The sequence below is a fragment of the Centrocercus urophasianus genome, unplaced genomic scaffold, assembly GCF_019232065.1.
Source record: "Centrocercus urophasianus isolate 14NV4802_14NV808 unplaced genomic scaffold, USGS_Curo_1.0 seq_2, whole genome shotgun sequence".
Classification (NCBI taxonomy): domain Eukaryota; kingdom Metazoa; phylum Chordata; class Aves; order Galliformes; family Phasianidae; genus Centrocercus; species Centrocercus urophasianus.
In genome coordinates, this window is record NW_024884755.1 from 15569673 (window position 1) to 15594739 (window position 25067).

The window sequence follows — 25067 nt, forward strand, 5'->3', positions numbered from 1 at the left end:
GTCAAAGAGATTGCATACAGAGGGCCTGGCATATTTATCTTGGTCTCAGTTCACGACTCTTTGTCTCAGAATAAGCAGAGCACGCTCCTAGCCAACCCACTGCCGTTCTGAGCAGGGTTAGTCCAAGAACAGTGCAGAGCCTGAGAGCAAACAAACCACAGGCTGCTCTCCACTCCTGCCTAGAACTCGAGCATGTAAGAGTGGGAGCTTTGCTCCTGCAGATGGATGCTGCACTGCCCTGGAACCACTCGGCACCCGTTTCTACTTGCATGATGACACAGTAACTGCATTTGAATGCCAGAGCTGTAAGCAGTCCAAACAGAGTCAAGCACAATAGCAGGAAGGGGCACAGGCCAAAGCGCTTCCTTCCAATTTGGAAAACCTTAGCAATGCACCTTCTTTAGACCTCGGTATTTTCCCAGCATTCATTATGGTGGCTGCTATCCAAGCACACCTTTCTGCTGCTTCCCTGTTTGGATGCCCACAAAGCAGTCTTGCCAAGGAAAACCAGCAGCAGTTCTATAAAAGCACGCAAGCAGAGTCAAACTCAGATTCGTTGGAGGTGATCAAATTATTCACAATGTATATTCATATACACACATTTAAAGTTCACTAAGTTTCTAACGGGGCGTTTGCAGGATTATCGCTGTGTGTTCCTAGAGATTTTCTGTCTTATCCTTAAAAGCTGCTGGTGAGGGGAAATTAATTAATACAGTAATTTACCACCTGGGCACAGCAATAACAGCTCTTCCAGGAACTGAGCCTAATACTCGGAATAATAAAAAAAAGTGAGGGAAAAAAAGCTAAAAATAAAGAATTACGAGTGCTGAGCACCGTTAAGCATCTTTTTCTTCTTCATAAAAAGCACCCAGCTGAGGCTGGGCATTTCTACATGTCTGCTTTTCTGGGTCAGCCTGCTGCACAAGGGCTGGGAGACAGATGGGAGACCTCAGTGCTTGGGCAACACGGACTGACTTTCTTGATGCAGTTGTTCAGACAGCAGATGCCTGTGCCAAGCACAGCCTTTCCAGCCCTTCAAAATACACCCTGTTGGAAAACCTTACCCAAAGATGCCTTAAAAATAAGCCTCATAAGAGAAAACATCCAGTGGACAAAGGGTTTTCTCCTCCACTTGCTCTGCTGTCACATTTGGATGTCAAAGGGAGCTTTGACTGGAATAGATGCTAGCGCTGGCTGAGCGATGAAGTGGGACTAATTCTGATCTGACAGCAGTCAAATTTAGGCCAACTGTGCTCAGACTGCTGAGCTGTTATTACTTTTCCCTCCCAACACCACTCCAGAGGTATTCTCTGCTGGCAAAGGCTTGACCCTGTGCTCTTACAAGGGGGAGAATGCAGTAACGTGCTCATTGAGTTACGCTCCACCGCAGATAATTGGCCCAAATTTTGCAATTATCACAAGGCAAGGTGCACTTTAGGTGCTTGATAGATAAGGTAATCATCAAGCTAAAACTTGTTGGCGCTAAAAGCATCGATCAGAGCCAAGGCTTTGGGAGTCCTCACTGCACAAACAAGAGCCAGCGCTGCTAGCTGCAGCATGCTCACCAGAGGCACTGCTGCACCCCTGCTCTGCCGTGGCAATACTTACAGATGCCCTGGAGAATCCACTTGGGCTTGTTTTGCCACCAGACCCCAAACAAATAAAAAGGAATCCCGCTGAAGATGATGGCAAAGCCGATCCCGCATTCCTTTGGTGTCATCCAGAAGGAAACAGCAATGAGAAACAAGCAAGCCAGGATGAAGAAAATGGGCAGGCAGATGTTCACCTAAACACAGACCAAAGAATGGGTAAGAACTTATAGCAGGGGAAGAGGGAAAACCATTCTTGAATGATTCCTTATAAAAAACATCTGAACTGACAGCATCAAATGCAGCAGCAGATGCACACAAGCCATAGAAAGAGTTACTGGAAGGCGTCAGTACAGGTCTGGGAGTTTGTTTCTCTCTGGCCCCCTGTTGCCTGGCAGAGACCTGAATGTGCTCTGGGGGATGAGTGAGAAACATGCCCATAAGGAAGGCAGACATGCTTGTGGCTGACATGGTCTTGGCCTCCTCCCAGCCGGGATGCTGCGCTGCCAAGCTGGCCAAGGACAAATAGAACAGAGTTCTCATCTCTGCAGGCGTGGGTTTGACTACTTTATTAAATCATTTTAGTGAATTCCACGATGGTACAGAGCGTTTCACTGAGAGCCACAGCCTGGGGAGCATGCTGGTCACTGAGAGCTCTGTGCTGGGCCACCCCACATCTCTGCCACCCAGAGCATCCTTCATCCCCAGGCTCTCACAGTCACAACAGCTCCTCACCTCCTGAATAGCGAGTGCACCCAGTGGACAAAGGGTTTTCTCCCTTGCTCCCTTGCTCTGTGCACTCTTTTGGCAGATTTTGATGTATCTGGGACACCAGCGTTAACTACACAGCTCATGCTTCCACAGCTTTTCTCCTGGTGGCAATACATTTCCAATTCCACTCCCTTTTCCGTACAGGAAAAGCAGGTGAAGCATCTGACAGGTTTGAAGGAGCTATTTCCCATGTTTTCTCTGAGCACAAATGAAAAAGCCCAGCACTGGGAAGACCTGAAACAGTTCCTGCACTGCTCATACCTTGATGGGCCTTTCCAGCTCAGGCTTCTTGTAACGCAGCCACATCATGCCTATGATGGCCAAGGCCACACACAGCCAGTTGAAGAAGCTGAAGAAGTTGATGACTGAGAAAATGTCATTGGAGAAGGCGTAGAGCAGGGTCATGACACACTGCATCCAGAAAAAAAATAAAGCCGTTAGCAAAGGGAAAGGTAGGCAAAACCTCATGTATGAAAGCAACGAACGCGAGAGTTGTCTGCCAAGAAGAGAATCAGGTTGATCATTTTTTTGACTCATTTAAGCTATTTTCAAATGGTGCTTGGAATGATTACTAAACAGAAGTGGAATCACAGAATCACACAATCACAGAATGGCCAGGGTTGGAAGGGACCTCAAGGATCATGAATCTCCAACTCCCTGCCACATGCAGGGCCACCAACCTCCACGTTTAATGCTAAACCACTGAATATAAGATATGAAGAGAAGAAGGACCTATCCCCTCTCACAGCAGCAAGCAGAAATGGCTGCACTTGGAGTCCTTCTCCAAATGATTCATTGGGATCCCATCCCCGACCCTTTTCTCAATACCAGGCTGACGCTCCCCATCACACCCCAGGGCTCACCGTAAAGACGAGGGATGGTACAGGAGTGAGAAGCCTCGGGTGAATCATGGAGAGAATGGAAGGTAGGTGTCCTTCTCGGGACCCAACGAAGAACAGCCTGAGGGACACAGAGCAGCTATCAGCACCGCAACCTTCAGCTCTGGGCTGGGGTTTGTCTTCTGGATAGGGATGGCCCAGAAAGATGTATTTATGTCCTTCTTTCCAGAGCAAACAGTTAAGTGACTTTCCTAAGATAACCTGGGGGAGATGCATCAGACCTGAGCCTCCTCAGCCTGTGTCCTGCCCCCATCCTTTCTCCTCGCTCTGGAGGAGTTCTCAGCCTTGAAGTTTCGTAAGTTTCTGGTTTTCATTACACCCACTTTCTCAGGCAATGCCAATGAGCTCCATGCCTCTGTTTGTTTATGTTTTAATTAACTTCAACAGGACTTTGCTTGAGGAACAGAAGACTCGGATGACTGCAGGCTCTCTTTTTAAATCAGATATGGTTTTATTTTTGTTTCTATCATTCCCCACATGGCCTCCAGACCCTTCAGATTTTGTGTCCACCCACAGCTGCTCTGGGGAGGACAACTGTTCCAAACCCACAGGCATCGAGCACTGCTTGTAAACAAAGCAAGAAACAAAGCACAAAACTCAGCAAGAAACGTACCGGGAAGAGGTGAAGAGGGATCCATTAACGGATCCAAAGCACGATAAGCCCACAAAGACAGGTATGATCCAGGACATGACACCAAGGTGATAATTCCCAAAGTCCTAAATGGGGTCAACAAGAACAGTACATCACACCCAAATGCCCAAGAGAACTCATGGCTGCCTACAAAGCTGTGACGTTTGCAGAAATCTGAGCAGCTAACTCTTTCCCTGAGAACTGAGAGGCCAGATTGATTGGAACGGTTACCCAAAAGCTCGCAGCCAAATGGAAGTAGGTTCAGCCATTCAGATGTTGCTAATTGCAGGCATGGAGCTGAGTGAGGACACTGAAACACAGCCCCTTACAAACACAGTGACGTGGAGTCGTAGCTTTGAATTACAAACTCACTCACACTGCAGTCCCACGCCATCAAGTCATGTCGACTTTGACAGACATGCAAAGGAACACAATTAGAGTAATGCAATGCAGGCTGCTGTTTCATGTAGTCATAGGATCATAGAATGGCCTGGGTTGAAAAGGACCATAATGATCACCTAGTTTCAACCCTGCTGCCACACGGTGGCTTGCAGGCTGGAGCTCTGTGCTGACCAAAGGATGGAGCTGTCACCTGATGGCCCACGCAGACCATCCTGGGTCAGGAGATTCCCCCTAAAGCACCAAACAATCCTGGTCACACACAGTTTTGCAAAGTCATGCCACACCACTCATTTCTGAAGCAATCAGATTTCTGACCTCCGTGACATTTTAATTAATGGAGGTATTCTTTTTGCTTTCTTAATTGTAACAAGGAAGACACAGAGAGAGAGAACAGTTCAGTCCACTATTGTCTGCATGACCTTTTCCCATAAATATCACGTTCCGGTAACTGATGATAAGTCATGGGGCCAGGAGCAGCAACCTGGGCTATTTCTGAACGAAGAGCAGTGTTAACTGACCCCCCTTCCCCCATCTGTGATTAATCCCCCTGGTATCATGCTATTCTTCCCTGCTCCGTCACTGTTGCTCTTTATTTCCCGTCAAACAACAGCTTATTTATTTATTTTATATGCAGCCACCGTCAACGAGGGACAAAGTAGGAGATGTATACAGAGATTGTAAGTTCAATTTAACCAGCCCTGGAAGCCAGATGAGTCACATCAGAAATGCACCTACCACAGCCACAGCTTCGGACGTCAGCATCTGCTCCGTGGACAGGGTTGTGAAGTAAGCCAAGTTTGTCAGCACATAAACCAAAGTGACTACAGGTAGGGAGATGATGATAGCCAGAGGCAGGTTTCTAGGAAGAAAACATCAATTGTAAGGCAGCTCGAGCTCAGGAGACAGCTGCTGACAGGGAGAGCTGAAGGCTCACACTGCAGCCCTCCTGCACTCACTTTGAGCTGGCAGGAGCCGTTCTGCTCCTCCGTGGCTCTCCAGCATACACAGTATCTCAGTCACACTGCTTTCCTCCAGAAAATGGGAACAGCCTGGTGCTGACAGAGTGAAGGATGATGGCAGAAGGGGGTTTTCTTACAGAGGGAGAACTCTGGCTGTCTGGGCAGGCAGTAATCCACGGTCACCGTCATGGCAATCAAGTAAAACTAAAACCTCCCGGCTCTTGGTAGCTAGTAGCATCAGCACAGTCATCCTCTTTGGACAACGGATGTGCATTTGTGCTGGTGGCTTTTTTGTGGGGGATGAAAAGAGCAGGGGTTGAGTTGGCTGTTTTTAAGCTCTAATTCTATGCAGCTGGTTGAACTCAGAGAAAATGAGTTCAGCCACGGGTTGAGTGGAGCTGCAAGATTGAGGCTGCGTTGGTACAAACGTGCCTTTCCCAGCAGCCTAACCTCATCTGTGAGCAGAAACTGAAAGAGGAAACCCTGCTTGATTTCCCCACATAATTGGTCCAAAGTCACAGGTGGCGAAACTCAAATGCCATGGCTGCATCCAGAAGACAAGAAAATAACTGCAGACTGCAAAAACTTCCTTTAACTGCGTTAGTCAAGAAAAGAGCACACCAATCTTAGCTCCCAGCAGGCACTAATCTCCACTGGGGCCAGCCAGGAGCAGGCTCTGATCCCAAAGCCTATGCTGATGGGAGGGCTGCACCTTCCCTACAGGCAGAATGGATCTATCAGCGATGCTCTGCTTTGGTGCAGCCCATCCTCACCTCTCCAGCTCCCTTGGCACTGCCCTGAATGGCACGAGCAGTGCAGAAAGCAGCCCATTGCTCTCGACAGAACAGGAAGAGCACATGACAAATGCATGCCTGCACATTGTTGTGGGAGTTTACACAATAAAGCAATAAAGCTGTAAGTGCCTCTTCCTTGCCTATAATTCAGAGAGGTGCCATGCCAAGGAAATAGGACTCTCCAACAACGCAGATAATATCAGCAGCACGGGAATCCAGTGTAAGCAACAGCCCTTCTCAGACAGAGATCATAATTCCCCTTCCCTTAATCCAAGGCAGAACAATGCCATTAGCCTGTTTCCCTAGAAAGAGGGACTTAAGCTTCTGGGCTGTTGAACAACCCATAATAACACATAACAGGGACAGGCATGAAGTTTCCCTCCCAGGGAAGTCACCCACCTGTAGGGATTTATCATCTCTTCTGTAACAAAATTCAAGTAATTCCTGCAATGTGAAAAGAACAGCAATGAACTCAGGTTAGTAAATAAAGCCCTTCACCCCTATCTGTCTACAAGGGAGTTTTAGGTGAGATAGAATCCAGATCTTGCTGTAAAACTGGCAGTGGGTGATGCCTAGTTGCAAACCTGCAGAAATGCAAGCCCTGGCTGCTGTAATTTGCACCATGCTGCCAGCTGCCCTGCAAGAGGAAAGGGGAGCTGGCTGCAGGCTCAGGGCTGGTGGCAGGGTCAGCCTCTGAGCAGTGTGATGGCTTTCACTGCAATTTGAGCAGCTCCTTGGGCTGCTCGGTGCTCAAAGGGGCTGACAGTGATGTCCTCCAGGAGTTTGGTGCTGCCACGGATGGACACGGCAGTCTCCCCGCTTTGCCATACCTAAACTCATCTGTTAGCATGCAGTCAGTGTCTGCTAAGGGATTCCACCCTCCTGCTTTCTTCTCAGGAGAGAACTCAAACAATCCATCATCTGCTGCCTTTCTGCTGCAGTAAAGTGGCTGGAAATTGCACGTGAAGAACAACTACTAACATTACTAGGGGAACACAGAGCATCCATCTGCCTCACTGCCCTGGTAACAACAGAGAGTGGGAAGGTCCTGGATGATGCTCCTGCAAACACAGCCTAGGGACAAGTGGAACAAACTGGAGTATTTAACACTAAGAAAAGGAAGAGGGCTGCGTCTTACCATCCTCCATAGGCAAAAAGACCACTGTACAAGGCCAGCACGATGTTCCCCACACCCACTTTTGTGTTTTCAAAGGAGTGCTCAGGAGCCAGGCTCGTCACATCACCTACAGAGGAAAACAAGAGGAAAGGATTGATGCCAGACACTCCATGATCACACTGATGCACTCTGGTGCTGTGTTGGAGAGCACCTGCACCCACTCAGATTGCGCTGACTCCTCCAGTTTTACAGTGCTTGATTTAGTTGGGGTAATGCACCAAATAATCGGGCCCAGATCTGCCCTGTTGAGCAGCAGGCCATTAGCAAGCAGTCAGACTTTCTCACACAACAACGTGCTATCACCAAGGTAATCTCCCAGCTATCTCCCCATGAAGAAAACACTCTGGGGGCCTTCCTGCTGGAAGATGCTAAGCAAACAGACATGGTTGCATTGTTCTCTCAACTGAAGGCTGCTTTCGTTCGATAAAAACCCCAGGATTTCCTCCAGTTCCACCTGATAAAGCAGAGGGTTGTGGCAATGGCTTTGATTGTGGGAAGTTAGCTTTTTTAGGGCTTGAATATCAGAAGTTAGCTCCTTTAGGGCTCGAGGATCCAAAGTTCCTGTTATGGAGCTGGCTTTTGAAACAAGAAGCCATTAATAGAGGACTCGATTGTATACTTGGTCACAACTCCCCCAGTGCAGCCAAGGGTTTATTTATTTTGCTTCACAACACTCTGCAGCTGTTTTGTTCCCTGCCTTTTGAAGTGGAGGCTCCGTGCTTGCCCTGTTGGCGAAGTCACGCTCCCTTTGGTGCCCTCAGTGAGGAAGGAAGGGGAGCAAGCAGGGCTCAGCACCATAAACTGCATCCAGACTGCAGCCACAGAGCCCCCATCAGCCCATGTGATTCCTCTTAGGGCACAGATCTTTGCTAATCGCCCAAGCCACTGCATCACGTGGCAGTCAGCAGCGCCTGCAGCTTATCTCTTCTGCTCTCAGCACGGGGTGCCCAGCCCTGCAGGTGGGGAAAAAACAGGGTACAAACAACACGAGGTGTTTTTTTTTAACTCTTGCAGTATTTTCTTCCCCCCTTACACTGGGAAGTTTCACACTGGAAGTGCCACCAATAGCTCTGTTTGTGAGGGCAGATAAAACAAGGATGCCTTCAGGGACCTTTAAACATACAGCACTACGTTCCCAGCAGAGAGAAAGGGCCAGGCTCTGGTCTGCTGGGGGTGCTTCCCTTTGTGGCGTGTTGCTAGAGACTGCTCCAAACCTATGCCAGTGATGTGAAGCTGTGACACAGAGCTGTCCTACATGTGGGAGCATTGCATCCCTTGCTCCATCCTTTCCATCCCAGCCATTGCCCACTTCTCCCTCCTGCTGAGTCCCACCCAGAGCTCAGCACCCTCTTTTGCTACACATCTGCTGCTGGGAGCAGCATTACAAAAACAAGTACAAAAGCAGGGCAGGGGGCAGAGGAAAAGAAGGAAGCAAAGAGATCAGGCAGTGCTGTGACTTGTCTAGCACCAGCCAACAATAATTACAATTAACCAAGCTGATGGAGGCTACAAAGCAGGGCCCAGCTGCCTGTTCCTGAATGAAACGAGGAACTGAAACAGGAGAGCTATGTGGAAACGCAGACTGATGCAATGCTGCAAAGTTTAACCTTAATTCCTGGCTTATGAGTTCAGTCACATCATCTTAATGTAGTATTAACGCCCTGGCCTGGCTCTGAACAATGGAGCTGAGGTGGGTGTGCATGGCATCACATTCTGCTCCTTCCATCCCACAGCCTCAGCTCTCCTTAGTTTATTTTCAGCACCTCCTGAATAATTACCAGCCTAGTTCTTTCCAGGTCTTTTGTTATGGGAATAAGCTACAGTTTTCGTTAACAGGGATTTTAATTAGTTGCTGGAATCACATGCTGATGGTGTAGGAGAACTCTGTGGGCATTTCAAACAGGGGCATTTCAAACAGCCCTCGGGATGTCTGCTCCCAAAGACCTGCTGACCTTCTGTTCTCACATTTGCTCTTCTGTCACACCTGCAGGTTTCACTCTGTGTCTCCCCAGCCTCCCCAGGCTGTGTGTGGTGCCATCAAGGAAGGGCTGAGCTGGCACAGCTGCCCAGAAGGGAGAAGAGCACAGCTGAACGCAGCATCACAAAGCAGCAGGGAATGGCAGGTTTATTCCTGGGCTTCTGAACAAGCCCACTCTGAAGATGACATCTCAGCTCAGAGCTGTCCTTTCAAAGCTCCATCCTGCCCTGCCAGAGACAGTAACTGACTTGTGCCTCATAGCAGTGTGGTCACAGACACAGCCAGCACCACATCTTGGGGTGAAACAAACCAACCGACCATAGACTGCCAGAAAGGGATGCCAGCTGTCTTTCTAGGTGGGCTAAGCTTTAAAAGACAGCAGGTGAGCTCCGACTGCACCCACCCAGAGCTGACTTTGCTAACAGAGCCACCCCATCACCAATTAGTCAGAGATTCAAGCAGCTGTTAGACTCACTCTTGGAAGAGAAATCCATCAATCTACATTTGCTGCAGAAGATCTGGAGGCTGAAAAAGGTGCCAGGAAGGGCCTCCATGTTCTTAGGTTCACCCACAGGTGACTGCTCTTGGGCCATGGCTGGAGACTGGGGATACTGGGCTGGGTGGTGCAGCTCAGTCCTTCTAACCTCCTTCCTCTATCACAGACACTTTCCCACCCTGCTGTTCAAAACAGAGGGATGAACTTCTGCTCCAGACAGACACTCCATCTTGCCCTTTCCAGCCCAAACGTGCACAACTCAAGCCTCTAGGCAGACCTGGGATCAAATCAACGGGTACAAATTTGCAGCTGAGACTGCCAAGCATGGCAATGGCTGTGCAAGGGCTTTGTGAGCAAACCCATCCCAGGCTGCAGGCAGGGGTGTGCTCTGCTCATCCCCTCAGCTCCTGCATCCATTCCATCCCACCACCAGCTGCTGGGAGCAGGCAGTGCCCTGCCCGTGCCTGGCACCCTGGTGCTCTGAAACCTGGTTTGAACTGGCTGCTCAACCGCACTCTGCTCTACAATTAACCAAATTAAGGTAACAAGCTCTGACAGAAACCCCATTTGCTGATCTTGCCAGCTGCCAAGACTCTGGTAATTGCGCCAGTGAGCAATGGGTCACCTGGGGCCTTCCAGCAGGAGGGCCCTATTTCGGTCCATGCGCTGCATGTTCAGACCCTTCCTCTGAGAACGTTCATTGGCACCCCAGTCGTGTCCGCTCCAGTTTTAATAGTGCAGTAATCTTCTACTGCAGAAAGCAGTTAACCATAATTATTTTTAACTTGCCTAAACGGCGAGGAGAAGGAACACAGACAGCTAGAGAACTCAGCAAGGAAGGGGGGGAGGGTATCACCCTGTCTCCCTTGTGGGGAGAACAGACAAAGAGGCACGTGCTGTATATACAAAAAAAATGTATTCACTTGAGACATTTCCTGAGCCAAGTGCAGCTGATAGGCCAAAAAATAAGGCAGCAAGGAGCACGCTAAGGCCAGGAGCATCCCCACAGCTGCACCCAGCACGTGCCCACTCGTGCTTCCCTTATGGCAGCCACCAACCTTCACACCGCTGCTCTGCCTGTGCAGCTATCAAACTTGCATCCCACTCTGGCCCAGCTCATGGGTGTCTGCATACAGTCTGAAAGGCACCATTGCAGATCTAGCACTAGCAGAGCGTCCAAGGAGAAGGCACAGCTCAGGGGTTACACTCCTGATTCTCATTGCTGGCTGTGGACGAGTTATGACACTCCTTATTTCAATTGCTCCCTTCTATCTTACGAAAAATGCCTCTCCCAGAGCAGTGAAGCTTTGTAAATGCTGTTCACAAAGAGCTGTTCTTTCTCCTTTGGGTCTGCGCTGCCAGATCTGCACCCACACAGCACACTATGAGGTCCATTGAGGCATTCAGGGCATCCAGAACCTGCAAAGGAGTTTGCTGGAGCTGTGTTCATAAGCTAACCCACCACACGTGCTCCTAAACTCTGCGATTGCACCCTGATCTGCATGGGAACTTGCCTAAATCCATTTGCTTCAGACAGAAATCTTCCTAAGCAGTTTTTGGAAGCCCCAGAACTCACACTGCACAGTCTCTCTCCAATGCTCATTTGAGCACTGGGCCAGATGAGACTCTGTTACCTTTTCCACCTCCTCTCCATCCTGCTGATATCATCAAAAATGTCCCCACTCTCCTCCCCCTGTGCAAACACCTCCTGATTTTCCCAACCTCCGTGTCTGCCAGCTTATCATCTGCTGATGAAAAATAAATAAGCAGATCCAAAAGCAGCATCAGGGGCAGCCAGGTGTGGGCACAGAGCATGCTGTGCCTTGTCCAGGAGCCAGGAAGCAGAGGCAGTGCAGAGAGCCTGGACAAATGGGGTCACTTTGATCCTGGGTACAATAGGAAAGGTGTTTCCTAAATGCCCCTTGTCCACCCCTGTCAGAGCAGATGAAAAGCAAGGTGCTAACCCCAAACAAACCACCCAGGGGGTTTCCAGCCACTTCCCATAAGCTTGGCTTTATTTTGTTTATATGCACAAAGGGTTCAGTCCACATCCATAGAAACCTGTGATTGGGAATGAAACAGAAAAATGTGCCACCTGACCAGATAGAGGGCAAAGAGGGGCTAGCTACAGCCAACCAACTTCATAAGCAAGGCAGCCAAGAGCACTTAGGGTGGACAAATTACCTGCCTGTCTCTCAGACCCCTAGCATCAGACATCCAGGCCATTAATTACAAAGTCATTAACTGTGGGAGAGGATCAATGCAAAACACAATGCACACACAGAGCTGCTGAATGCATCAATACAAATCAGGCACGAATGAATGCTTCTGATGCAACCAAAGAGACCCAGACAGAGATGCAGAGAAGCAAACAGCAAATGCCAAAGTGTTAGCTGCTCTCTAGTTAAATACATCTGCATTGCTGGGATAGCTGCACTCAGACAACTGAGAAGCCAACAGAGCCTCTCCTGTCAGCTGCCTCACCATCCATCCAGCTCCCACCAGCTTGGAACAAGACCACTAAGAAGGTCAGAGGGCTGGAGCAGCTCTCCTGTGAGGAAAGGTTGAGTGAACTGGGCTTATTTAGCTTGGAGAAGAAAAGGCTGCAGGGAGACCTCAAGGTGGCCTTCCAGTACTTGAAGGGAGAGAATAAACAGGAGGGGGAAGGAATGTTTGTGAGGGTGGATGGTGATGGGACAAGGGGGAATGGTTTTAAAGTGAGACAGGGAGGTTTAGGTTGGATATTAGGAGGAAGTTCTTCACACAGAGGGTGGTGATGCACTGGCACAGGTTGCCCAAGGAGGCTGTGGATGCCTCATCCCTGCAGGCATTCAAGGCCAGGCTGGATGTGGCTCTGGGCAGCCTGGTTTGGTGGCTGGTGACCTGCACACAGCAGGGGGTTGGAACTGGATGAGCATTGTGCTCCTTTTCAACCCAGGCCATTCTGTGATTCCATGACCAAAGCAGAACAGCATAGCATAGCACCAACCTGCCGTGCCCACCCAGCCTCAGCGTCTGTGTTCACCATTTGGCTGAGGGTGAAATCAAAGATCAGAGAGCGAGAGGCCCATAAAACATAATTGTGTTGTAACAACCCTCCAGCTAACGTTAAGATGCCTGATTAATCCCCGCCATGTGCTTGATGTGATTTAGAGGTGCAGAATGCTGGCAGCCTTCCCAGCCCATTCTCTCGTGCTCTCCTTCAGTGCAGCCTTCCACTCCCCGTGCCCTCCGTTAACAAGAGGGTGAGTAAGGGAAGCACAGTGGCGTTCCTTCAAAGCTTGCTCTTAGGAAAACATTTTTCTGAATAATGAAACGTGAATTTCTGATTGCCAATGTAACAAGAAACAGCACGGGCAGCTGCAGGGCACTCTTCTTGCAATCTTTTGTATAAAAGCCTCAGCCCCAACTTGCACAGGTACAATTAAAAGCTGGAGGAATGTTTACTATCTATAGGCTTTGTCTCATCACCGAAGTGGATCTACAGTGCGAGTTAGTCACCATACAACTGAGTGAACACCCATCTGGCTTGGCTTTGTTCTCCAAGCTCATCTCAAACACCCACAGGCTCCATCTCCAGAAGGTTCCCATGGCACAGGTTGGGTCCTAGAGCACAGGCACCCTGCCTGCATCACTGCATCCAAACTCAGCTATCAGTAAGGCAGGTCATAAGGGATGGGGCAGAAAATGAGAAAGCATCTCTTTGTAAGACACCTCCTCGATATCCATCAGATTGGCTCTTGGTTTTGCACACAAGAGGTGATGAGAACTGGTCAGAAGGAAACCTAGGGCAGCCCTGCCCTCTGTGCTCAGAGCTGCTCTCCTCCTCCGCTGTTTGCCGAGTTCAGCCCCAGCTCCTGGTGTGGATTTGGCTTTAAGGGGCTTTCTTTAGGTACTCAGCTGCTATTACTACTGGCAGAGGAAGAGAAAATCTCAAAGGAATCATAGAATAGAGCTTGGGTTGGGAGGGACCTCAAAGATCATGATGCTCCAACCTCCCTGCTGCATGCAGGGCCGCCAACCTCCATATCTAACAGTAGACCAGCTTGCCCAGGGCCCCAGAAAGACCCGAGGGAAGGAAAGCTTAAGAAATTTAGAGAAAGAACTAGCAAAATAACCTGGCTGGGTCTTAATTTTTGCACTTTCAGAAGCCCTCTCGCATTGAGTTTAAAATTTGCCACCTTTAAATCCCTATCTGCAAAGGGCAATACTGATGTAGGGAGCGCCAGCGCTGGCTGACACAAACAAGATTCCCAGCCTCGTCAAAATTCTGCATGGGAAATGTCTGGAGCTGGACGTGCCCACTTTGTCCTTAGCTCACCCTGTGCTGCTTCAGCAGGCGCAGCTCTGCTTCCAACAAGCACAGCAAAGGGAGCCAGGCAGCATAATGCTGACTGCTGCCATCATAGCAGGCGCTTGAGACAGCGCAGACAAGAGATCTAAGATCAGAAGCAGGCACTGAGATGGGAAAGGGACAAATCCTCAGTATGAGAAAAGGTTGAAAATCCTTTCTGAGACGTGATTCAAGACTTCTGACACTGAGAAGGCTGCTGGATTTCCACACATGTAAGCAGCAGGAGTGCCAATCTCTAAGGATGCACACCCTGATTGCTTTGCTCCTTCCGGCTGAGTCCTACTGCCTGCTCATCCAACAAACACCACAGTCAGAAAGCAATGGAGATGGCTGGACAGAAGACAACCTGAGAGCTGATCAAAAAAAAAAAAGAACAACAACGCCTAGTTCTTAGTAAGAGGAAGGGCAAAAAATGCTGATGTTGCATATGCAGGAAGTTGTTTACACTGCCTAAGAGGGACAGGCTGCAGGGTGATACAGCTGGGGGAGCAAATATAAGGTTTTACACACTAAGTCTGGGACACTGAACTTACAAAGCAGCACAACTTCAATCACACAAAGCCTTTTAAAAGTGTAACTCCTGTGTTGGTGCAGTAAGTGCATCCCAAGGGGATGGATTATACTGAGCCAACTGTCCAGAAGTTGAAAGGCTGCGTTAAGTAGGAAACCAATTTCTCCCCTCCTTTTGAAGTTGGCATGAAAGAAGATACAAAACAGCTGTCTGCAGAAAGATCACAAGGAAAGCCTGTGTTCCGTGTGGTAATATTGCCACACACTTATTTGTCTTGAGATGTTGCTGCTTTTTGGGAAATAATGAGCATGTTCAATGGAAGGATAACAAGAAAAGCCCAAAAGCTGAAGGCGGGAGGTCAGTGCAGAGGAGGACAACGCTTCTGTGAAGCCTCAGAAGTTTCCACATTTGAGCAAGAAAACGTGGGATTGCTCCTCTTCTGTTTATGGATACGTAAACACAAAACAGCAATGGGAAAGTAAGCACTGAAGTAACCAGCAGGGCTCCAACACCACCATGAGTGTCATGGGAACACACGGCCCTTCCATGGCTGAAATCTCAGCACCAGACCCAACAGCACAGAACTCATTTGGGCTCAGTGTGCACTTCACCCAACAGCAGCCACCAGCGTAGGACTGAGCTGGCTGTGCTGGGTGCCCTTTGTGCAAGGAGCATTCGGGCTGGGATAAGAGAGCAATAAAAGCAGGATGCTGGCTACAGGGCTCGGATCACTCACCTACCTGAGAGGTTAAATGGCCTCTTAGAGGCAAGTTATCCATTTCAAAGTGTCAGCACTTCCGAAGACCAGCCCTCTAGTATTTCTGCTGGAGAAGATCCAGCAGCTCTGCATTGTAGTAGCAGCGTGCAGCACAACCTCTCCAAGCAGACACGAGGGCTTCAAGGCACCAGCTTGACTCCCTGCTTCGAAGCAGGTCTGCCTTATTAAACAAGGCCTGAGAGATGTCTATTAATCTATCCTTGTAAATCGCTGGACATCTACTTGGGCTCTGCAGTACAGCTGAAAGCGTTTTCCTAAAGCCTGATCTAAAATTTCCCTCGTCTCACAGATGGCATTCATTTTTTCTCATCGTAATGAAGACAGAAAGCAGTGCAGTGCTTCCCCGTTTTCAACATGCTGCAAGTGATGATAAGAAGAAAAATCTGCCGATGTATCCTTGATACAGAAGCGTTGAGTCACCTGGTGTGATCTCACAGAATCCCATCACAGAATGGCTTAGGTTGGAGGGGACCCTAAAGATCTAAAGATGATCCCATGGGTGCCAGCCTCTCAATGAGGCTGCCCAGGATCCCACCCCACCCAGCCTTGAATGCCTCCAAAGATGGGGCACCCACCACCTTTATGGGCAACCTCTTCCAGTGCCTCACAGCACCCTCTGAATAAAACAGTTCTTCTTAAAACCTGACCTAAATCTCCCCTCTTTTAGTTTAAAGCCACTCCTCCTTGTCCCATCGCTATCAGACAGTGTATAAAGTCAGTCTTCCTCCAGCTTGCAAGCTCTCCAAGTACTGGAAGGCTGCACTGAAGTCTCCTCAGAGCCCTTTCTTCTTTGAGCCAAACAAGCCCACCTCCCTCAGCCTTCCTTCATAGGAGAGGTGCTCCAGCCCTGCTGATCATTGAAGAAAAGCTGAGAAAGCTGCAGAAACTAAAGGGAAGGGTATATTCTCAATGATTTACCAGAGAGCTTGCAACTTCCATTAGGAAGTTAATAAAATCCATGTTAGACTACGGGCAGAAACCCAGGCAGCATGCTGCAAAATAGCTCAAACAAGCAGCAGTGTGTCCCTGCATACAAATACAGGCTCTCTAAGGAATGCCTCATTCCATCCCCAGGCTGCCACTCTGATCCAGTCTCCTTTATCCTGAGTGTTGTGCACACACAGCAGAAAGAAGTCTTTGCCTTCAGATGTTATGGTCTAACTACTGCTTCTCCTTGTGTTTTCTCCCTGCTTTAAGCAGCCACGTGGTGCAGAGGGAAAACAAATGTCACACGAAAGGAGCTGTATGGCAACATGTATACAGCTCAGAGGATCTTGAGACCTTACAAAAAACTTGCAGCTGTAATAGGTTTCATACTACCACCCCAAAGATGCATGCAGAGGGAAATAGCTTCATACATAGCACAGCTTCAGCTGAGAGCAGCCTTTCTGAGACAGCACAGAAGGTGCAAGCCACGTGCTCAGCCCTGCCCCTGATCCTGTCTGGCTGTGCACTGTGCCAGGTCAGCTAAGGGCACGAGAAAGCAGCATTGAGGACAGCTCTGCAGGAGAGAGCTGCACAAAAGGCTCCATTCATAGGTCAGAGGCATCGCTGGCAGCCAGAAAACTGCATAACATAAGGAGAGGAGAAGAACTGGAGATGACAAGTTATCAGGAGGTAAAGAGCCAATGGGACAGGTGGGTATGGGACATACACAAGACCAAAATCTTTTCTTGTTTACAGATAAGAGCATGCAGACTCAACATGTATTTGCATCCACAGAACCGGGGCAGGGAAGGGCTCAGCCTCAACAGGAGGAGCAAAGACTCAGGGGGAGGGCAGGGGATTCTGAGCACGCAAATTAAGATTATTATCTGCAAACAAACAAACAAAATCGTAAAGACTTTCACTTGTAAAACATGAAAGAACCAACAAAGGCTCATTTTTACTTCTAAGAGAGAAAAACGTTCGGCAAAACAAGGGAGATATGAAGAGGAGGGAGGTGTGTTTTGTGATAAGCCTTCAACAATGTTCCTGTTGAGTGCAGGCACTGAGCTGGAAGAAAAGAAAACCTCTGATAAAGCAAGAAATTCTGCAAAGACAGCACTGGCTCCCATAGTTGAAACAGGAATTAAAATACCAACATGCATATCCTCCTCGCACAGAGGGGAGGGATTTCTATACGTCCACTTTGACCAAGCAGGGCTGTGCAGGCCACTGAGAAAACTCCTTTTGCTTTTCACAGAATGGCCCAGGTTGGAAGAGACCCCAAGGATCACAAAGCTCCAACCCCCCCCACCACAGGCAGCGTCACCAACCTCCACATTTAATGCTAGATCAGGCTGCCCATAACTTCATATAACCTCAGGACTTCATATAACCTGGCCTTGAACACCTCCAGGGATGGATGGGGCATCCACAGCCTCAACAGGCAGCCTGTCGCTTTTATAAAAGCAAACTAATTAAAAAAAGCAGCCAGTAAAGCACATCTGTACTCATTAGCTGATCAAAGGGGTTTGAAACCAAACGTTCCTGCAGGTCTGAGGGGGTTTTATAAGGGGGTTTCATACTTGCATGAGGCAAATAAGCAAGAAAGAAAAAAAGAAAGCAAGCAAATGTTCGGCTTCTTTTCTTATCTTCCCATTTTTATCTACTTGGTTTTTTGAAGCTCCAACTCCGCACCACCTTCAAAAGGAAAAGGAGACGTACTCACCCTTTGCAATCTGAACGAAGCCAAGAATGATGATCAAAGCCAGCGCCAGCAGCTTGGCTGCAGCAAAGGCATCCTGAACACGGGTAGCAGCTTTCACGCTGTAGCAGTTCACTGCCGTGAGGAGCACTGCAAGAAACGGATGGGACAGATGCGTCAGTACTCAGCAAAGCACCGAGAACAAATCAGGACAGATCAGCATTTGCTTTTTGCTACAGCCCAAACAAACTCGAGGAGCAGCTTATAAACAGATGCACTCCACCGAGCTCACAGCTGCAGCTCTGTGTGTTGGTTTTGGGGTTCTCAGGGCACTGCCATCTTCCTCAACCATAGGCCGAATTTTGGGTACCAAACGTCACGTTTTGAGCTGCGTTGCCCAGGGCCTGAAATAGCAACTTGTCACACACTGCTCTCCATCCTCCTCCATTCTGTGCTGGGTTTCTACAGCAGTGTGAATGAAGCACGCGCTTTTAGGGACGAGGAATCGTCCTTCTGCATCGGAAAGAACATTTCTGAGGGCATCTAAATAAAAGTGGTGACTGGGGCCAATGGCATCAAAGCAGTCCTCTGCAATCCCTGCCCAGGCAATTGATGTTGTAGTTGTGCGGAAACATCATAGAGATGGCTGGTCAGCTTCCAGAACTGATGTATTGTTCCCAGTTTAACAATAGCACCTAAGAGGCCATCAGGGCCACTTTGTGCTGCCTAAACATGAAAGAAAAGAAGGCAGACCTGACACATTCAGCGAGCTGTGAAACAAACAAAGCCCACAGGTCAGCGGGGCAAATGGGAAGAGAACCCCATGAACCCAAGGAAGCTCTCCTCCTGCACTGGACACACACCCCCCCATAGTGCCAGGAAGGTCGCACAGACTGTCACAGCCACTGCCAGAGCATGTCACAGAGACAGGCAAATGTCACGCAGGGAATGCTGCTGCCCCACGTGCTGGATGTCACCCCTCACTCCCTGCACAGTGTCAGCACAGTGCCCATGGCAGGCCTCCACAGCCAGCAGGACAGACGTCATCTTGCCTTCTTTAGCCACAGGCTTCTCCCCCCCAGGGCTCTGAGACTTTCCCACTCAGATTGCAGCTTGTATTTTTACCCCCCTGGGAGCCAGGCAAGCTTTTCTAAAGCTGGTACAGGACGGAGAGAGTCCAGAAGTGCTGTCCCATTACGGGACGTGCTTAAATACAGCCTGGCCATTGCACTCCTTCATGTGCCTGTCACACATTGCCCTTTCGCTCTGGCCTCTGCCCTTGTGGCAAGGCTCTTCTCACTCCTCACAGCACCTTTTCAGAGAGCCAAAGAGCTGTTTCTCCTGGTCACAGGCTACGCTCATGTTTTAAAGCCCAGAGCATTTGATGGAGGTATTTCAGCCTTCATCAGAGGAGATGCGAGGCAGCCCATCAGCACAGCGCTCTACCTGCAGTACAGGGGACTGCTGGGACAGACTTCTGCCAGCAAGCTAAGCTGCATGTGTGCTACAGACAGAGGGGAGGAAGGCTGATGGGGTAGAAGGGAGAAATACAGTGGCTGGATGGCTCTATCACTGCCCAGTGAGAGTGCACCGTGCCCCGAGATCCCCAACACACACAGCATCATAGTGAAAACCACACCACGTCCCTACTCTGAAGCAAGATGACCCCTAAATTACAGCCATGCCCAAACTGATGTGGGCACCAGCCCAACGAGAGGCAGTAGGAGGGAGCAGCAGTGCCTTGGCTCTCTGGCTCGTGGCACAGAGGATTATTTTCTTGCTCATCAGCTCATGTCCTGCTTCCAGAAAGGGCACGAGGAGAATTTGCACACTGAATTGCATGCTGAGAAATGAAACGATGGGAGGAGGAACAAGCACTGACATTTTAAAGGGTCATATTGGCTTGCAGTCAGCCTCCGCCCTTACCCTGAGTGACCACACTGGGAAGAGCTCAGAGAAGCACAGGGAGCCCACAGCAGGGCTGGGAATGGCCATGCTGGAACTGATGAGTGTGCTCAGATGGCTGCAGAGCCCAGTCCCCAGGGACTCCAGTTTCTGGATCTGACAGCAACGATGAGGCTCACAGCTCCAATGAATGTCACAGAGCGACAGGACTTCCTGGTGACTCAGAGCACACATAGGCAAGAAGGGAAGCAAGTTGCATCATTCATTCACAAGGGCCTAACAGCCTGCTACAGCCTAGCACCAAGGTGACAGGCATCAGCAGAAGAGGATTTAGGAGCTGCAAACTGCTCAGCTAAGGGCTGCAGGAAAAGCTGGTAGAGGAACCTTGGGCAGGGAAGGATGCAACCAGCCCCAGAGCAGCACCCTGCCATGTCCCAGAACACTGCAGCTGCTTTCAGGATTGTCGGCTTTTACTTTGCGCCTGGCAAAGCTTTATGGATCTCGAGTCATCTGAACACAAGAGACCATAAAGGTGGAAAAGGAGAGAGTTGGAAATCTTCACAAAGAAAAGCAAAGGAGCCAACACAAACTAAAAGAATGAAGATTTTTAGATACACTCTTTTTTGAAATCACATATTTGGCACTTAGAGGAGCACGGCTGCTTGGAAGGTGGTGCCTTGGAACGGACCCAGTGCAGCAAGGCTGCAGGTGACAGAACAGTGCATTCTGGCTGCACTGCACATGGCAGAAAGCAAACGATGAGGAAAGCAGCACACACACCAGGCACGTTCCCCCAAATATAACCCGTTATCACACAACGCCTTCACCATGTGCTGCTCAGGAGATAGGGCACACTGCAAAGACACCGCGTCCCCAGGTCCAGCAACACCGAGCAGTGGAGGCTGGGGCACATCTGCCTCCAACATCTGCTGAGAGGAACACTGTGCAGATAAACGGGGAGGAAAAAGGACTAAAATAGACAGCAAGGTCAACTTACTGTATGGGAAGGAAAACAGACAACGCCAAGCAGATATAATTCATCTGCTGGAAGCACCCCTGGTGAATCCTAGCAGGGAGGATGAGCAGAGAACTGCGGATCCAGGACTCACTTTGACCGGCGATTAAGCTAAAAATAAACCTCCCCTTGTTTACAGAGGGATATTTAAAGCATGAGCTAACACATCTAAAAGCACATTTTCCCGTTAGTGAAGACAGCCCTTGGAGGTGCAACATGGACATTCTCTTTCCCATTTAGGCATTCTGTTTCTTTGACAATAGAGTGGAGGCTGAACCAGCAGGCTGCCGGCCTGGGATCGTTTTTCACCTTCTGGTTGTGTACAAAGCCTGCTGGTCGGGCTGTAGGGCTGTACATAAAAGGCAAAAGCTTCCACGCAGCTCAAAACCCAAAAGCAACACAAGCTTTTGCATTTAGCCCTTAAGAACATAGCGGTGCCTTTGTAAAAACAAGAGAACACTTCGGCAAGAGACAGAACACGGCTGAGATCTTCTCCCACAGAAGTCGTGGTTCAGAGCCCTTCTAGTCACAGTCTCCCTGCTTTGCTTTCCTCACCATGCAATAATATTTGTCTTTCCCAAACGAGTGCAGTGAAGTTACTACGCTTAAATGCTTTCCAATGTGAGATGGGTTACAAAAGCAAACCGACACAACAGACTGTCCCACCAGAACCACACAGACCCTGGCACACAACAACAGACTGAGCGCTTTCTCAGCAAAAGACAAATCCCAGCAGTTGCTCAATTTCTCAGAAGAGCAGAGCTCAGCTGTCCCAAGTTCCAGGTTTTCTTCCTCTGCTCTGAAGTGCCCCCCGTGGAGCTGAGGGACTGCTGGCATCCCTCCATGCACCTCCAAGTGCTTCACATGAAGCTGTGCTCTCACAGCTTTGAGGTCCACCAGCACAACAGCCCTGGGAAACATTCAACCACACTGCATCTTCCTGAAGGTGCAGCTGTATGGGTGCTGCCAGGAAGCAGCTCTGCAACGGGGCAGCCCTGTGCTCAGCGTGCCCCACGGGGCAGCTCTTAGGAGGGATTCGAGGAATTATTCTATGGATATGCATCCTAGCACCATCTGAAGTGCCACAATCTGCCTGACCCAGCAGCCCCACTCAAAAGGGCTTTGCATAATTGGGATAATGGGAGCCAGAATGCTGCGGAGACCTCAAGTGTAAGAGGGTACTATTTTTTATCTTATTCCTTGGTGGAAGTGGAAGAGATGCTTGCTGCCATTTCACAGGGTATTCTCACAAAGTACTACGCACCTTCATCTCCACTAGGGACCTCTCCTACGACACAGCCCAGCTATTTGGGTGAGCTTCCTTCCCTCCAGGGCACTCCAACCAGGCCAGCAGGTGAAGGTAACACCAGCTGACAGCCAGGGGCTTTCCAAGAGAAATGAGGCTTCCCAAAGGTAACACTGGGTCCAGCTTCAATTATCTGCTCTGCCCTGGTAGTGTCAGCTTACCCCAGGCACGTCACTCACAATGTTCAGCTGGCATTCGCTGGCACAATTGGGTGATTTCCCCTTACACTGGTAGGAACCAAGGATAAACTGACAAACACAACATAGAACCCAGGACAACATCCACTCCCCTTCATTTTTTATGGGGATATTTCTTTGAACTTCCTTTAAACTTCCTTCCTTTAAGCTTTCCTGGTCTCAAGTCCCAAACACAGGATAACAGTGGGAATAAACCCCTACTAAGCAGATACAGAAAGGGATAGAGACAAGCCCGCGATGAACACACTGTAGTAACATCATCAGTGTCCAAAAAACTAAATACAGGAGGGAGGAAATCTCCCCTGTGGGCATGTGCTTCTACCCAAAGCAAACAGTGTATGAATGGAGCACTAACACAGGTAAAGCAGGGCTTGGCAGTTATGATGCAACAGTCTTGGCAGTCACCCTTGTGAAAAGGGCAGGGCTGCAGCTTTCATGGGTAATGGAAAGTGGCCAGGGATAGGAAATGGAAAAAAGACAGCGCTCGGGGCGGCTCCATTTGAACAAATGCAAATGGACAAGCAGCCAACGTAGAGCTCTGTGTCCATGGGGCATCAAAAGATCTGATTCCAGCAGCCTTTGTCACCCTCTGACAGCAAAACAGAGTTTGCTCAGTACTTACCAAAGATCCTTAGCAGGTTTTCAGGTGAAACAGCGCTGAAATGGATGCTGGAGTTCTCGAGGCACTGGCACTGCTGCCCACGCTCTGTGCGTGATGTTCTACATCAGGAGCGCTGCACAATGTCCCCATTGTCCTTTGTTTCACTTCCTATCAGTTTCCCTGGTCTTGCTCTGCAGTGCCTCCTATGGAAGTCCATATACACCTCCACACTGAGGATGAACGTGCAGAAGCAGCCTGCTTTAACACATAAACTCAACTTACTGCAAGTTACCCATGGCTTCTTATTTGTGATTCTGCAAGAGCAGAATGAAAATGCATAGCACGGCAGGGAATTCATTGTGAAAGAGGAAGAATTGATGGGGTATGCTCCATCTCAGCTTCCTCACCAGGAAAACAGAGACTGTACCACACAGAGGATGAATCACAGTCGCTCCTCTTTATGTCTCATGCATTTCCCTTAGTCCTTACAGCCGTACCGTCATGCTCCCATTTACCATCTGCCACAGGGTGATGTTGGTTTTCTCCTTGCACTTACTTACAGCACAGATCCCAGCTCCTTCCTTGCACCATCAACAGCAAAAGCTGCTCCTTTCGCTCCAGAGTGAGTGAGCAGCCTCAGGTATCTATTTCTAGCAGCACAAGCTAGCACAAGTCATACATACAAGGGCATAGACAGAAAACGATAAGGGAAACTTCAACCTGATAGATACTGAATGAAGCCCTGTGCCCTGCATAGCAGCAAACAGAAGAGACAGAAAGAAAACCTCTGCTGATATTTCTTGAAGGACAAGCCCTTGGAGAAACTTAACAGCCACTGTAATCAGTCCATAGTAGGGAAAGGGTTGGACTGGATGGCCTTTAGGGGTCCCTTCCAACCATAAGGATTCTATGATTCTAAGGAGCAGATGGCACCAGAGAAAATGTGTCTATACTAAAACTGTCTTGCAATACTGCATGTATCTTTGCAGGAGTTTCCAGCTTCCTTTACGTTTTTCTTCCCCGAGGAATGAGGTGTGAGCACATTAGCAAGTAACAGGGAGAAGAGAGGGCAAAGGCTGCTGCTCTCACTGGAGATGAGAAGTGGGATCCCTCCCAAAGCTGCTGCCTTGATGCAGTCACAAACCCTATGCATCTCCAAAAAATGGCCTCTCCTGCCAGCTTCAACCAAAACACACAATGGGGCAGGGGGGCTGTAATCAGAACACAGGTTGGATATAGAATGAAGGAAAAAAAGGAAAGAGGTATCTATACAGCAGAGGGAGGAAGAAAAGGGTTAGCAACAAGATGTGCATGATGGTGCCATCTCCAAACAGGGTGGGAAGGAACAGAAGAATCACCATCCTGGATTAAAAAAAAAAAAAAAATGCTTTCACTTCAATTCCTGCTGCACAGAAGAATTAAAAGAGGGACTGCAAAGCTGCTGTCACAGTTCCCAGCTGGTTCTCTGTTCCAGGAAGCCCTGGTGCTGTATCAGGCTTAGAACAGGCACCCACAGAAGTGAGCATTTCACCACGTATCACAGCTCCCAGAAGCAGCTACACCTACAAATTTCCAGAATGCTATAAGACAAAAATTAACAAGCACTTACTTGCTATACTGCCTTCCAAGGGCTGTGCCAACACAGCGCAGCACAGGGCAGGGAGGGCTGCACAATTAATTTCAGGTTCGCAGATACAGATACTCAAGCTGGACATCACCCCCATCATTTCACACAACATATCTTCTATCAGCAAACACCACCTGACCAATATTTTATGCGCACACGGAGTCCAACAGATCCAACCATCATCCCTGCCAAGAGCTGCCAGACCTGCTAAACGTGGATTCTTACCTGGCCCATGGTTACGCTGTGCTCACATAGAAGCACCTTCCCTTGGCCACCTCTGACACCACACTGCGAGGCTGCTGGGATGCCTGAAACACTCTGCCACGTTGTTTTGAATTAGACTGATCACAGGGAGTTTCTCTGCAAAAGCCTTCCCAATTTGTTCATGTTAGGAGAGCAAGACTCGGAAGGATCTCAGTGGTAATGTAAATCATTCAAATACAATAAA

The 25067-nt window shown here is 49.1% G+C and overlaps 1 protein-coding gene across 1 annotated transcript in view; it reads right to left on the minus strand.

Moving 5' to 3' along the window:
- SLC7A5 (solute carrier family 7 member 5) overlaps window positions 1-25067 on the minus strand; it is a 34992-nt gene that overhangs the window by 4627 nt on the left and 5298 nt on the right. The window contains exons 2-9 of the mRNA XM_042821412.1: window positions 17993-18118; window positions 7184-7289; window positions 6445-6489; window positions 5028-5151; window positions 3873-3976; window positions 3224-3320; window positions 2622-2771; window positions 1609-1786 (exon numbers count right to left, since the gene is read on the minus strand). Coding sequence (XP_042677346.1) covers window positions 1609-1786; window positions 2622-2771; window positions 3224-3320; window positions 3873-3976; window positions 5028-5151; window positions 6445-6489; window positions 7184-7289; window positions 17993-18118 — 930 coding nt within the window. The remainder of the gene's footprint in view (window positions 1-1608; window positions 1787-2621; window positions 2772-3223; window positions 3321-3872; window positions 3977-5027; window positions 5152-6444; window positions 6490-7183; window positions 7290-17992; window positions 18119-25067) is intronic.